The 14,593-nt window shown below is 35.6% G+C and overlaps 1 protein-coding gene across 32 annotated transcripts in view; it reads left to right on the top strand.

The window, feature by feature from the left end:
- The window catches only part of HELZ (helicase with zinc finger), a 167,437-nt gene that overhangs the window by 57,311 nt on the left and 95,533 nt on the right, over positions 1 to 14,593 (top strand). For 31 of the 32 annotated variants that reach the window (XM_054670615.2, XM_063799209.1, XM_063799200.1 and 28 more), the window contains 2 exons: positions 71 to 368; positions 9,741 to 10,008. In XM_054670615.2, coding sequence (XP_054526590.1) covers positions 71 to 368; positions 9,741 to 10,008 — 566 coding nt within the window. Of the gene's footprint in view, positions 1 to 70; positions 369 to 3,535; positions 3,666 to 9,740; positions 10,009 to 14,593 lie in introns of those variants that run through there. The other variant, XM_063799223.1, reaches the window with a different exon arrangement.

The following is a 14,593-nucleotide window of genomic DNA, read 5'->3' as shown; positions in this document are numbered from 1 at the left end:
TTGAAGAGCCCAATTACAATTGGATTTTTCACCCCCTTGTACTCAATGAATTATTTTAACTTCCTTGTAGCCTGCAAGAATGCTGTATCGTGTAGCATTGCTTTATGATGCTCATCGTCCTCATTTTAGTATCATTGCAATATCTGCCGGAGATAGTACTACCCAGGTATCACAAGAAGTCCCAGAAAACTGTCAAGAATGGATAGGAGGAAAGATGGCCCAAAATGGATTAGATCATTACGTGTATAAAGTCGGGATAGCATTTAACACAGAAATATTTGGAACTTTTCGCCAAACCATAGTTTTCGACTTTGGATTGGAACCAGTACTCATGCAAAGAGTAATGATTGATGCAGCTTCTACAGAAGGTAATATTTAGACTTTTTTCCCCTGATACAATGTGTTAAAAAGCAACATTCAAAGATATGTATTGGCCCTTGAATATATTCCATGGATAGGAAGAGAATAATAATAAAGAAAAAAATCCCAACTTAATTGACTCATTTACTGTGTAATGGGCTTATAATGATTCACACTGTGCCCTGATTTCTTCATAGAGCCACCAGGTAAAGCTTGAACTTTGAGGTTCCCCAAACTTGTATGAGTAGATGATCAGACCTGTTTTGGTCTACCAGTTTCATTTCACAGTAAGATGGTTTTAGCACAGTAATATCTTTCAATATTAGTTTGGGTAGAATATCATTTTAATGGTAATTGTGTCAACGTTTATTTTCATGTCCTATTGACTAGTTAACTTTGCTGATGTTAGTACATTGTTTCTGAATGAAAAGTCTTGAGTATAATAAGCCTTCATAAATCATTTTGTGCATCCACTAGTGTTAAGGAGGCCAAGGGTGCCTTTAATCAAATCTGCTCTTTGTTTTTGGGAAGAGGTCCCTGGTTTCAACATGTAAGCATGACATAAGGAATTACTTTGTACATTGTCAATTTATTGCCTATATCTAAATTTTATGCCAAGATCCAACAGGACAAAGAAAGGACATGTTAGCCCACATTTCCTTTGCTCTTGGTTGGATTTATAGGTGTTCTATTCTATTTAACAAAAACTTTTTATTTAACAAACACTTCAAAAAGCAGAGCTGTATGAAACTTGCTTTTGTATTGACTGTAACTAACCATATTGTGGAGGACGTTTTTTACTATGTACCATAATGTCCCATTCATGAGAACCTAGAAGTAGTTTTTCTCATTAGCGAATGCTAGAATTTTATTTTTTTTCACATAGTGAAAAGGTGAAATTGGTCTGTCTTCCTCTTTACTTTAGCTGCTAGTAAGGTTGAAACAACGATGGTGCCCAAATTTAACAGTTAGGTGACATCTTCTTCTATGTGTGCTAAGATTACCCAGACTTCACTTTACCCTTATTTCCCACTGACTTTGATCCCTTTTACTTGTTTTTATTCTGTAGTATGTATTTTTGTCATCTTTTCAGTACTCTTTGGAATCAGAATAAATTAATTTCCATAGCTAAATAGATATGGTAGTTGATAAAATAAAAATAAAGTATTTGGCTTATATATATTAGCATAGTATTTGGCAAATTCTTTCTGCAGAGGGCCAGACAGTTAATATTTTAGGTGTTGCAGGGCAGGTGATCTCTGTTGCAACTACTCAGCTCTGCGTTGTAATGAGAAAGCAGCCATAGACAATGCATAAGCAAATGGGTGTGACTGTGTTCCAATAAAACTTTATTTTCAAAAACAATGGCTGCATTTGACTTTGGTGTTGTAGTTTGCCTACCCCTGAACTAGTAAGTTGCTTTAGAGACCAGACCTTGAGAACCACTAAGCAGCATCCTTTTTAAATCATAAAGAGATTTAAGTCATAAAGAGAGAACAACATACATTTCCTACTCTCAAATATAACTGTAAAGGATGTTCTTGGCTTACATGTGGGTTGTATTTTAGAAATTTGCTTGTAGGTTAGTGGCTTATAACTCAGACTCCTTTACCCATAGAAATGTTTGTAAGTGCTGTCAAGAATTCTTATTAGTTAATAAAATATTTAATTAATAATATAAAATGTTAAATGTCTGCAGTAAAATGTAAAAGAATGATAGTATTAAAACATGATAATTAGAAAAGGTGGTGATGAAAAGGAGCTCAGGGTACTTTCATAGGCTTGAGAAGAGTAAAAGTACTTTGACTACTTCTGCCTCAGATATGTGTTACTTTTCTTGTTGGAGAAGAGCAGTAGACAAAAATCAGAGTCAAATAGAATAGGATTTGAATCCTGATTTTCGACTTATTGCCTGTGTGAGCCTGGGCAGAGTACTTAACTTCTCTGGGCTTCACGGGGAAACATCTGTAAAATGGGGCTAGTAATATCTGTCATAGATCATTGTGAGAACCTGAAGCCTCGTACGACATCAGGCTCACAGTAGACATTTAGTTAATAGTAGCTATTATGTTTATAATTAGCCTTGATTAGGATAATTTCTGGCTTATACACAAAAGGAGGAAAGTAGGAAAAGAGAAGAGTTGGGTTTTTTTTTTGTTTCTTTATTTTGTTTTTGTTTTTTAAAATGAGGACTTGGACTAGGGTGCAAGCAGAGGACTTAAAAAGCAGAGAGCCCTTGAGGCCACAGTGCCTGCAGATGTTGGCAAGAGAACACATTGTAGGAGTTGAAAGCGTAGTTTTCCAAGATGATTGATGTTTTGAGCCTGGTAGCTGGAAGAAACAAAGAATCTCCTTTCTGATATTTCTAACATATTAGTTTGAAAATTAAGTTTTACATTTCGTTCAGATGTGGTAGAGAGGATTTATATAGACAAGGATATCCTCCTCTTTTTTTATAATACCATATCCTTTTTTTAGTGACTTCTTTGTAGTTTGATGTCTTTGCCTTTTTTCCTTTAAGATTTTACTTTTAAGTAGTTATGTGATAGAAAATAATTGAAAAAACTTAAGCATTTTCTTGGACTAATTTGGAAACATTAAAATGATTTCACATAGTGAAATTTGTTTAAAGACAAAGGAGAAATAACAAACAGTATGAAATCTACAAAATGCATTTTCTTATGTAAGATTTTGAAGGTTGGGGAAAGGAAAACTTAGATCTAGGTTTTAGGCAAGCTAGATGATATTGGGCTAACTTTTTTTGGTCATCAGCATAATGACTTATGCTAATTTTTAGCTCTTTGATAACTTCCCCACCCTTAAAATTGATGTCATTGAATATCTTACCATTTTGTTAACTCTTGAAATTTTTATTGCGTGACTACATTTGTTTCATTGTGATTATGTGGAGAGTCCTAACAGAATTGTAAAGAAATAAAAGCAGAATATAAGTAGTGTAATATTTGTTTCTTGCTTTTATCTCAGTACTATTACAGTTAGTGTTTTTGATTATCACGGGAGAGTCCATGTCAGCAGAAAATATGTTTATGGGCAAACAATTTGTTTATGTGAAATTACAATTTTATAAAATGTTCTGAGACAATAAAAATGTAAAATGGCAGTGTCCTATTTTGTATCTTTTCCTGGAATACTTGTGTGGACAACATTCAGAGACATTGAGAGCAAGATAACTACTTTGTTAAATTGGTGACAATCTGACAGCCTGGCTAATTTGATCTTCAGCCTCAGCCAGTTCATCATTGGATCTTCCTTGGCCTGGAATTAGGAGAAAAGTGTCATTCCAGGTATAAGTTGGCCAAATGCAATTGGGAATTGAATTAGGTCTGGGATCTGTCATATTTCCATATGGTTTTGAAAATATTATAAATTATAATATAATTTGGTTTTTGCATATACAAGGAAACTTAGTGATTCTGTGAAACTGGAATTTGAATGGGAAATATCTCTATTTATTTATTTATTTATTTAGAGACAGAGTCTTACTCTGTTGCCCAGGCTGGAGTGCAGTGGTGTGATTATAGCTCACTGCAGCCTTGAACTCGTAGGCTCAAGTGATCTTCCCACCTCAGCCTCCTAAGCAGTTGAGACTATCAGTGCACACCACCATGCCTGGCTAATTAAAAAAGTTAATTAAAAAAGTCTTTTTTTGTAGAGACAAGGTCTCTCTGTGTTGCTCAGGCTGGTCTCGAAGTCCTAGGCTCAAGCGATCCTTCTACCTCAGCCTCCCAGAGTGCTGAGATTATAGGCATGAGCCACCATGCCCGGCCAGTATGTTCTTTTTTTTAGAGATTACTCCTTCTCAGCGGGAAATATTTATTGCATATTCCACTTGATTGGGTGGTCATTGTTTTTAAGCAAGTTTTTGTCCTTAAATGAATGCTGGAACCGTATTTCTCTTGCATAAGTTTATAAATTTGGACCATGCTAGGCTATTAGCTTAGCATTTTCTAAATTATGTTCCACTAAAATTAATAATAACACTGAAGGTGTAGAATGCCATGTACAAATAAGTTTAGAAATGCAGCATGCATTATTTCCCTCTTAGAGAATCACAGTGTAGCTCAGTTAATCATTGGCTCTCAGTGTCTGTCAAACTGATATGTTCATGTAACTTAGTTATGTTAGTGTGTTACTCATTGAAACTTAAAATCAAGTTATATAGCAAATGTTTATATTTCTCTAGTTCATTGTTGAGTATTGAACTAAAAATCCTACTTTAGTTAATTCAAATTTGAATTGGAGGAAAATAAACATAGGTTTTGGGTTTCTTTTTTTTTTTTTAATATTACTGTCACTGTACCTAAAGCATCCAGACCTTTTCTATTTGTAGGCCATGAACAAATATTTTTTTTCTCTAGTCATTTTGGCAATCCTGAAAACTCTTTAGGAAATATGAATGACTTTAGTTTTGCTTTTTGTAGTTTTTTTTTTTTCCCTTGTTGGGGAGATTCGGGTTCAGAAAAAGACACTATATACTAAAAAAGCTTTTGGACTAAGGATAGGCTTTTCAAAAATATGTGGCAAAGGCATCTGCAAAGGAAGGAAGCTAGTGAGTTATCCCCTGTTTAGAAAACAGACTGCATTCTTATGGTTTATACCACAACTTGATTAATGGAAAATTTTTGTTTGGCAAAATTGATTTGGAATTCTGTTTTGAATATCTGGAAGCAACATGCTGAAAATGAACTCTTGGAGTTAAATATGGAAACTTGATATCATTTATTTCTCTAGTTTGAGTCTAGCTATCTATGTTAACATTAGCATTAAAATTTAGTCTATCTTAGAAAGTATTCCCAACTACCAAAGTTGTTGGTAAGTTAAGAACATATTATATATCTACATACTGTTACATGATCAGAAAAGTAATAGAAAAATAGACTTAAATAGTTTGTCAATAAAAGAAACTGAATAGAAGTATGTAAAAAGCATGAGGTATTTCTTAATGCTCTTACTCTGCTGTTTTAACTTTTTGTTAGCCTCTTTCAGAGACAGAAATAGGGACAGTTAACATAGGCAAGCTGAGAGAGATTCACCTTGCTTCCATGTGGCAGTTTGGGTGAAAGAAAGGATATAGAAATGGATCACTGAAGCAGTAGTTTGGGATTACTGTGGGATTTTATTTTATTGTTAATTTGGGCAGTCAAGATTTGTAAAGCCACATACCAAAATATTTTCTAAGGAAGAGTGTGGTATCTGATTTTGGAATTAGGAAGCATTTCATCTCATTCTCTAAGTCCTAGATAAATATAGCAGGTTTTAATAAATTCCATATTTAACACCCATTTATTACCTGCCTCTTACATGTCAACGCTTGTGCTGGGTACTTAGAACACTTGATTTCCCCACCCCTTATTTTCTTCTTATTTACCTTCCAGGTCCTGTTAAAGGTATTTTTCAAGTCTGCTGTACTATATACTTCAAGACGAAACAAACCCACCCTTTGGGTGCTTTATTAGAATAGTAAAGATGTGGTTGAAATGCAAGCACTGCTATTCTCAGGGTCAGAAGGCCAAGGGAAGTTGGGAAATGTATCTTGTGTTAGAGTAGTTATTTCAACCTTGAATTCTATTTTTGATAGCGGAACTCCTTCAAAAGACTGTTATCTTCAAAAGATTAGGTGTATTCTAATTATCTTTAACTTATGGATTTCTATTAAAATCTGTTCATAGTTTTTGCCTAGCACATCTCAGGGTAACACATTCCATAGGTCTGTAATTTCTGTTAGGTTTGCTTTGAGATTTATTATTGTAAGAATTGGTTAATAAGTCACTGTTAAAGTTAAATTCCTAAATGGTTTTATGAATATTGATCCTAACCTGCTCACTTCTCATCTTTCTGTTTTTTTTGATACTGAGTCTTGCTTTGTCACCCAGGCTGGAATACAGTGGTGCAGTGTTGGCTCACTGCAACCTCCACCTCCTGGGTTCAAGCGATTCTCCTGCCTCAGCCTCCGGAGTAGCTGGGACTACAGGCACGAGCTATCATACCTGGCTATTTTTTTTTGTATTTTTAGTAGAGATGGGGTTTCGCCATGTTGACCAGGCTGGTCTTGAACTTCTGACCTCAGGTGACCTGCCTTCCTTGGCCTCCCAAAATGCTGGGATTACAGGCATGAGCCACCGCGCCCGGCCACTTCTCAATTTTCCAGTGTTTTTCACTTTAGCCTAATCTAGGCTGAAGAAAACGCATGCCAAGGATGCACTGGCTCAGGCTGCCCTGAGTGCTGAGGTGTTAGCAGGTACGCATGTGCTGTAGGTGGAGATGACAAAGAGCCCCAGTAGGAGTCATGCCCAGTGTCCCCATAAGGGACCCACGTCCTTCTGCTATTTACGAGGTGACCTTTAAGCACTGTAAGTTAGGTGGGTCATTAAATCAATTTAGTAAGTTTCTTTGTACAAGTGAGAGGAATGGAGCTGGAAGTTTGACTCAAATTCAGATGAAATAGGGAAAGAGAAATGGGTTTTGCATACCGTATCCTTAGTAGTAGTCACTGGCCATAGTTCATTTTTGACATCCGAGTTAAAGACTTAGATCAGTAGTTTGTAGGCTTTTTGTTGCTGGAATATGTGGATTTTTTTTTCAAGATTCTTTTTGCTCCCCTAGTTTTCCTTTCCCCTGCACTGTGTTTAAAGTCATTAAAAAAAGTAAATGGAATAAAATTTAGCATTGCTGGAGAATTGTTTTGAAATTACTGTGCTACCTGCTAAAGACACTTAACATTTAATTTTTAATTTTTATGGATACATAATAGTTGTATACATTTATGAAGTATGTGTGATATTTTGATACAAGCATTTAAGAGTTTCATAAAATCCAGGTGGGAATCAGGGTACTATATAGATAATGAGAAAAACAAATACTGCTATTGCTCATGCCTCTTTTCCCCAAAAGCCTGAATACTGTTAACCCAGAGTAGAAAAGCTTTCTGCATTTTGTTTGTATATTAGGTAGGTGAATCAAAAAGCATTTTCCAGGGAAAGCTCTGTCATTTTAGGTTTGTTCTTGTCTCAGCTACTTAAACATCAGTTAGGAATAACTAGTGACTTTTTAAAGTATATGAACATAATAGTAATCTAGGCATAGTCTGAATTAATTTTTTTAAAGTGAAATGTAAAATAAAATTATGAAATATAATCTCCCCACCACCAAAGAGTAGTTAGACCTCCTTTAAAAGCTACATACTAAATAGATTCCTTACTATTATGTAGAGTTTAGTATTTATTTATTTATTTATTTTTTGAGACAGAGTCTGGCTCTGTCGCCAGGCTGGAGTGCAGTGGCGCGATCTTGGCTCACTGCATCCTCTGCCTCTTGGGTTCAAGTGATTCTCCTGCCTCAGTCTCCTAAGTAGCTGGGATTACACGTGCATGCCACCATGCCCGGCTAAAATTTTTTTTTTTTTTTTTGAGGTGGAGTCTCACTCTGTCGCCCAGGCTGGAGTGCAGTGGCGCGATCTCCGCTCACTGCAAGCTCCGCCTTCCGGGTTCACGCCATTCTCCGGCCTCAGCCTCCCGAGTAGCTGGGACTACAGGCACCCGCCACCACGCCCAGCTAATTTTTTGTATTTTAGTAGAGACTGGGTTTCACCGTGTTGCTCAGGCTGGTCTTGAACTCCTGAGCTCAGACAATCCACCTGCCTCAGCCTCCCAAACTGCTAGGATTACAGGTTTGAGCCATTGTGCCCCGCAATTTTTGTATTTTCAGTAGGGACAGGATTTCTCCATGTTGGCTATGCTGTTCTGGAACTCCTGACCTCATGTGATCCTCCCGCTTCAGCTTCCTAAAGTACCAGGATTATAGGCGTGAGCCACCGTGCCTGGCTGTCAAAGTGATTTAGGAAGAAAATGTGGTTAGTGTACATTAGGAAACTTCTGCTTGTGAGGCTATTGCAAAAACGGACCATCAATCCAGAGTATTTTTTTTTAATGATAGTTAATTTTATCGTATATTTTTATTTTTATTTTTAGAGACAGGGTCTCGCTATGTTGTTCAATCTAGTCTTGAACTCCTGACCTCAAGCGATCCTCCTGCCTTGACCTCCCAATGTGATGGGGTTACAGGTGGGAGCTACTGTGCGCAGCCCCAATCCAGAGTATTTTTAAAGTGCAAGTTTTTAATAAGCAGACCATCTTTACATTTGATGGTTATAATGGTATTTGTGTTGCCCTTTGAGAAATAAAACTGGCATGTGAAAATGGCTTTTCAAGGAGCAAAGGTTAGAAATTATTAAGATTATTTGGATAAGCTATTTGCCACTATTGAGACATTAATCTTGGTGAATGACTAGGCTCATGTTTATAATATATATGTAACATTTAAATGTTGCCAAATCTCTCACTAAAAAAGACATGGCAATTGTGCATTATGTTGTCATTTCAAAGATAGTTTAGGATAATTTGTACTTTGGAGACTGATCTTTGTCTAACTTTTAATTATTTCTTCCTAAAATTTTAATCTGAGTTGTGAAACCGTTTTTCCAATTATGTTATGTCAAAGTCTTGGTGTAATGTATCAGTAAGGTTACATTTTCTTTTCTTTCGGTTAAGTTTTCTTTTTTAGGTATATGTATGTTTCACTCAATAGAAAAGTAATACGCACTACATATAGAGTGAGCCAACCCAGTGCTCAGAGTTTATGTTACTATGGATTTCATCTTGTGCTGGTATTGTGCTACTTTTTTTCCCCTGGTATGTCAGAACTTGAACAGTCATTTGTTTTGACATTATGCCCTACTTACAGTATAATTTAATGGAGGCTAACCTGGATTTTTTGGAAATGACATTTGAATGGCATTGTACTGCATTTTAATAAGGACTTAGCAGTGTTTTACATTAATATTTTCGAAAAGATTTTTGTTTATAGTAAGTTGACTTAAAGATACTATAGTTTCATTGTGCTTTATCACACAAGAAAAGATTTAACCCTTTACAGTTTTTGATCTTCTCTTTCTATAATGGGATGGGTATTGGTAATAGGAAGAGAAAGTGATTATCATCTGATAAAACCTATGAAGAATTTATCATATCTTTTTCACGCATATTCAAATTTCTCTTGACTGAAGAATTAAGTTCTAAATGTTAATCTGTATTTTAAAAATGTTAATAATTTCTAGTATGTCCTAGCCTGATAAAAAGTTTTTTTTTTAAACATGGATTTATAGTAATGTTATTTTGTTTTGTTTTGTTTTTTGATATGGGGGTAATAGTCAATGGGTATTTGCATTGTTTTGTTTTTAAGAATTTCAGCTCTAGCATATACAATTCTCATACAAAAATATGTAATATAGTTAAGAATTTTAATGTTATTTAAAAATTTTAATGTTCTGTTTCTTTATAAATGTGTTTTTTGTTTCCATTTAGATCTCGAATACCTGATGCATGCAAAACAGCAGCTAGTAACCACAGCTAAACGTTGGGATTCTTCCTCTAAGACTATTATAGATTTTGAACCTAATGAGACTACTGATTTGGAGAAGAGCCTTCTTATCAGATACCAAATTCCCCTCTCTGCTGACCAGCTATTTACCCAGTCCGTTTTAGACAAATCATTGACCAAGAGCAACTATCAGTCACGGTTACATGACCTTCTTTATATTGAGGAGATAGCCCAGTATAAAGAAATCAGCAAGTAAGTTACTTTAGAAACACTTTAAAACAAAAAATCTCCCCTTTGGATGGTATTTCTAATCTTTAAAATGAAAGTGTGCCTAAGTGAAGACAGGTAGTAAATGGTTGTTATTCAATAACTGTATTCTATCTTTAAAGGAAATATGAGCTTCTTAAGGCAGAACTGTCTCATGCTCACCATGGTATCCCTGTTATTTAGCACATAGTTCATTTCTATAAGACCTTATGAAACATCTATTAGGGGACAAGCTCTTTGCCAGATGCCGGGAGTATAAATCCGTGGTTCCTGCTCTTAAGAAGCTTTCAGTCAATGGTAGTCATAGCAAGCACTGAATGAGTATTTGTTGAACAGATATACAACAACTGAAAGAGACCACATATTTTGAAAAGTTGTTTTAAGAATGAAATTATTTAGATTTTCAGGAAAATGGGTTGATAAAACAGCTTTATAGCAGTTTATAAATACGTTAACATATTTTACATTTTATCCATATGCCACAGGTTAAGACCAAGTGCTTAAATCAAAAGCTTATTTGAATTATTTTAGGAAAAATAATCTCAGAAAAGAAAGTTAGAGTGAGGGAAGATTAGTGAAATAGTTGTATTTGGTAGTAGCTTTCTATTAATATATTTTAGATAAACTGGAGACAAGCCTTAAAAACTGAACCACAATTATGAGACCTGAATACATTTTTATAAGTAGTTTTACTTCTAAATACAGCTGAACCAGCATATTTTTCTTCTCCAGGATGCCTTATGATTCCTTATCATTAGTATTATTAATAAATACTGAACACTCATTAAGAGTATATTCAGAAAGGAAAAGAAAGTGAAAATATAGATATTTTGGTTACCCTATTTATAGATTAGCTATGATCTAACTTTTGAAAATACCTAATTTCAAATTAAATACATGTAAAATTTACAAAGTCAGATGGAATCTATTTTTCATTACTCTAAGACTTTAAATCCTGGCCCATTGATGGTCTCTTAAAAGGCTTTTATCAATTGTGTCTGTAGGATGTTAAATAAGAAGGACAGTTGGTTATATCATCTATATTATTTATATTATCATGGATTCCTTTTTCTTAGGAAAGAACACCATGATAAATCGTAAACATTGGGATTAAATATAATTTAAAAGCTTACCAGAATCCTGGAGACTATTTTTGAGTATCATAGTAGGAATTCAGAAAAAATTATATAGTAACTTTTATTTGTTTAATATTTTATTAAGGTTTATAAATCATTCCATTACTTTAGAATGTGCACGTGAAGCCTAAAAAGCTTAGTATTATTATATTCAAAATAATCTTTTAAAAGTGGAAACTTGTCTGAATGGAAAAAAGGAGAAACCCTACAAAATTGTAGAGGTTAAATACTGATCAAGTAACTAAGGCTGGGCGTGGCGGCTCACACCTGTAATTGTAGCACTTTGGGAGGCTGAGGTGGATGGATTGCTTGTGCTCAAGAGTTTGAGACCAGCCTGGGCAACATATTGAGACCTCATCTCTACAAAAAGTTAAATAATCAGGCATGATGTGTGTCAGTTTGAGGTCTGAGGTGGGAGAATCGCTTGAGCCCAGGAGGTCTAGGCTTCAGTGAGCTATGATTACATCACTGCCTGGGTGAGAGAAAGAGAGACCCTGTTTCAAAAAAAAAAAAAAGAGAAACTGAATAGTTGAAAGTGCACTCTATGAGTACCTTGCAAAGGCTTTCAAAGCCAGTATGAGAGGGCCTTAAAAATATTAGTACTGATGGCAAACTAAGTTGGTGTGATCTTTTTTAAAAAAATTATTACTGTTTTGAGACAGGGTCTCACTCTGTCACTGAGGCTGGAATGCAGTGGCATGGTTTTGGCTCACTGCAGCCTCAACCTCCCGGGCTGGGGTCATCCTCTCCAGCCTAACTGGAGACGCTGAGTGGCTGAGACTGCAGGTGTGCATCACCATACCGGCTTCATTTTGTATTTTTTGTAGAGATGGGATTTTGCCACGTTGCCCAGGGAAGATCTGGAACTCCTGGGCTCAAGTGATCCACCCGCTCTGGCCTCCCAAGGTGCTGGGATTACAGGCATGAGCCACCGCCCCTGGCCCAGTTTCTGTGATCTATCTGGAGAGCTGTTTGGCAGTTTGTATCAAGGACCTTAAGTTTGAATCTTTTGGTGTGGAAATTCCACTTATGGGGGATCATAAGCAATAATCAGAGTCAAAGATGTCTGGACACATGTCTTGCAAAGAGTAGTGAAGAATAAGTTAATTATGATATAGCTATATGATTGAATGTTATACAACTTGAAATTATGTTCTTGAAGAATTTTTAATGCAGTGATGATGCTCATGATATAATATTAGGGAAGAAAATATGCTAGTTATAATACCTTTATTGCCATTCTAATTTTTTATAGATGCCTATACACATACGTGTATGTATTTGTGTATAAAAATGTTGGAAAGAATTAAAGCAAAATGTTCTGGTTGGTGGACTAACAGGTGATTTTTATGTTGTAATAGTTTTCTCTACTTTTGAAATGTTCTATAATGACCATATATTGCTCCTATAATTAAAAAAATTTAAAGGAAACTGGTACATCATTAGTGGCAACACTTGCTGCTCATGGTGTAAAAAAGCCCTTAGGTATGAAAAGAAGAGATTGTGGTACGGCAGTGGTAAGATAGTGTAGAGTGTTTTTTTAGGAACTTCTGAGCTTTCTGTTTTTTTAATCTTTAAAGTTATATCATATTTATTGACTCAAATAGGGATATTTACAAAATGTAAATTAGCTGAATCAGTATTGATGTGTTCTGTACACAACTACACAAGAGTTTTGAAGGATCTTCAAGATACAACTGATAATTTATTGCGACCTGCCTAACATGTGACAAGTAGTTACTGTGCTAGAGAATTCTGGAATTTCTGGTGATACTCTCACCTAAAGGTAACCCTGGATATGAAGGCTGGTAAATTAAATTTCTGAATTTGGCAGGCCTATAAATGTTAGTGAAGTGTGGTGCAGAATTGGTACACATACAAAGAAACAGATCCTATAGTAATTAGATAGAGTTCTCAGAATGCATCTATAAGCAAGTAAACATAGATTGTGAAGATTTTCAAAAGTCTGTGACAGAGTTTCATATGTTGCTTAAAAGAGTATTTTGTTTTCTTCTTCACTCTTTAAACTTAATATTTATATGCATTTTAATGTTGCCTTGAATTTAATTTACATTTGATTGTTAATTCTTGAAGTATAAATAAAATAACTAAGATATATTTTTAAAAATTTTGGGGGAGGTGTCTATGCAGCTACTAAGCTATGGTGTAGTGCAGGGCTCAGTAACTTTTTCTGTAAAGGGCCAGATAATAAATATTTTAGGCTTTGAGAATTTCATACAGGCCTGGTTGCATTTCTTCTTCTTTTTTTGTTTTTGTAAAATCCACTGTCAGTTAAGGGCTATACGGAAACAGTCTGAAGGTTGGCTTTGGGCACATCTTTGGGCTGTGCTCTAGTGTGTGTGACTGGGCCATTTTGCTTGTCTGTTCAATCAATACCAGTCATCAGAGCAAACCCAAATCACCATTAGAATCATGAAGAATGTTTTGTTGTGGTTTGAGACCCAATTTAAAGGTAGGAAACAATGGTATGCTTATATAGACTCATCTCTCTAAATGACTTGGACATGTGTTGACAATAATAAGTGTGTTCTGAACACATTGAAGTTTGCCTCTTTGTGACATCGTGGTCAGATCTGCTGCCACACAATTAGTAGGATATTTCCCAAGGTCCCGAGAATGTATGAGTCCTCTGTGAACTTTGACAGTTTAAGCAGAATATTTCTTTTTTTCTTTTCTTTTCTTTTCTTTTCTTTTCTTTTTTTCTTTTAAATGGAGTTTCGTTCTTGTTGCCCAGGCTGGAGTGCAATGGTGCAATCTCGCTCACCAGAACCTCCGCCTCCTGGGTTCAAGCGATTCTCCTGCCTCAGCCTTCTGAGTAGCTGGGATTACAGGCAAGTGTCACCATGCCCAGCTAATTTTGTATTTTTGGTAGAGATGGGGTTTCACCATGTTGGCCAGGCTGGTCTTGAACTCCTGACCTCAGGTGATCTGCCCGCCTTTGGCCTACCAAAGTGCTGGGATTACAGGCGCGAGCTACCACACCTGGCCAAAGCAGAATATTTCTAATCACAGAAGTAGTATCAAGGGGCTTCATACTAGTTTCTTACATTTTGATGGTAAGGGTTGCAAGAGACTGAGGCAGGAGGATCACTTCAACCCATGAATTTGAGGCTGCAGTGAGCTGTGATTGCACCACTGTGTTCCAACCTGGGCAACAGAGCAAGATCCCATCAGACTGTGCCTTTTACATGGTCATTTTAGCATTTCTTCCTAGAAAGTAGATTGAAAAAATGCTCTCAAGATTAGATAAAATACATTTTGGTTTGAGACTGGATTTAATAATCTAGCTTTTTTTTTTTTTTTTTTTTAAAGGATGATTTTTTTCAAAGCAGTCCAGAAATTTCTTCTTAGGTTGTTTTAGTGTGAGATGTGTGTACGTGATAAAGATAATACTACATTTCATTTAAGTTTTA

Source organism: Pan troglodytes, chromosome 19, assembly GCF_028858775.2.
Source record: "Pan troglodytes isolate AG18354 chromosome 19, NHGRI_mPanTro3-v2.0_pri, whole genome shotgun sequence".
NCBI classification, from domain to species: domain Eukaryota; kingdom Metazoa; phylum Chordata; class Mammalia; order Primates; family Hominidae; genus Pan; species Pan troglodytes.
This window is presented reverse-complemented; position numbering and strand designations above follow the sequence as displayed.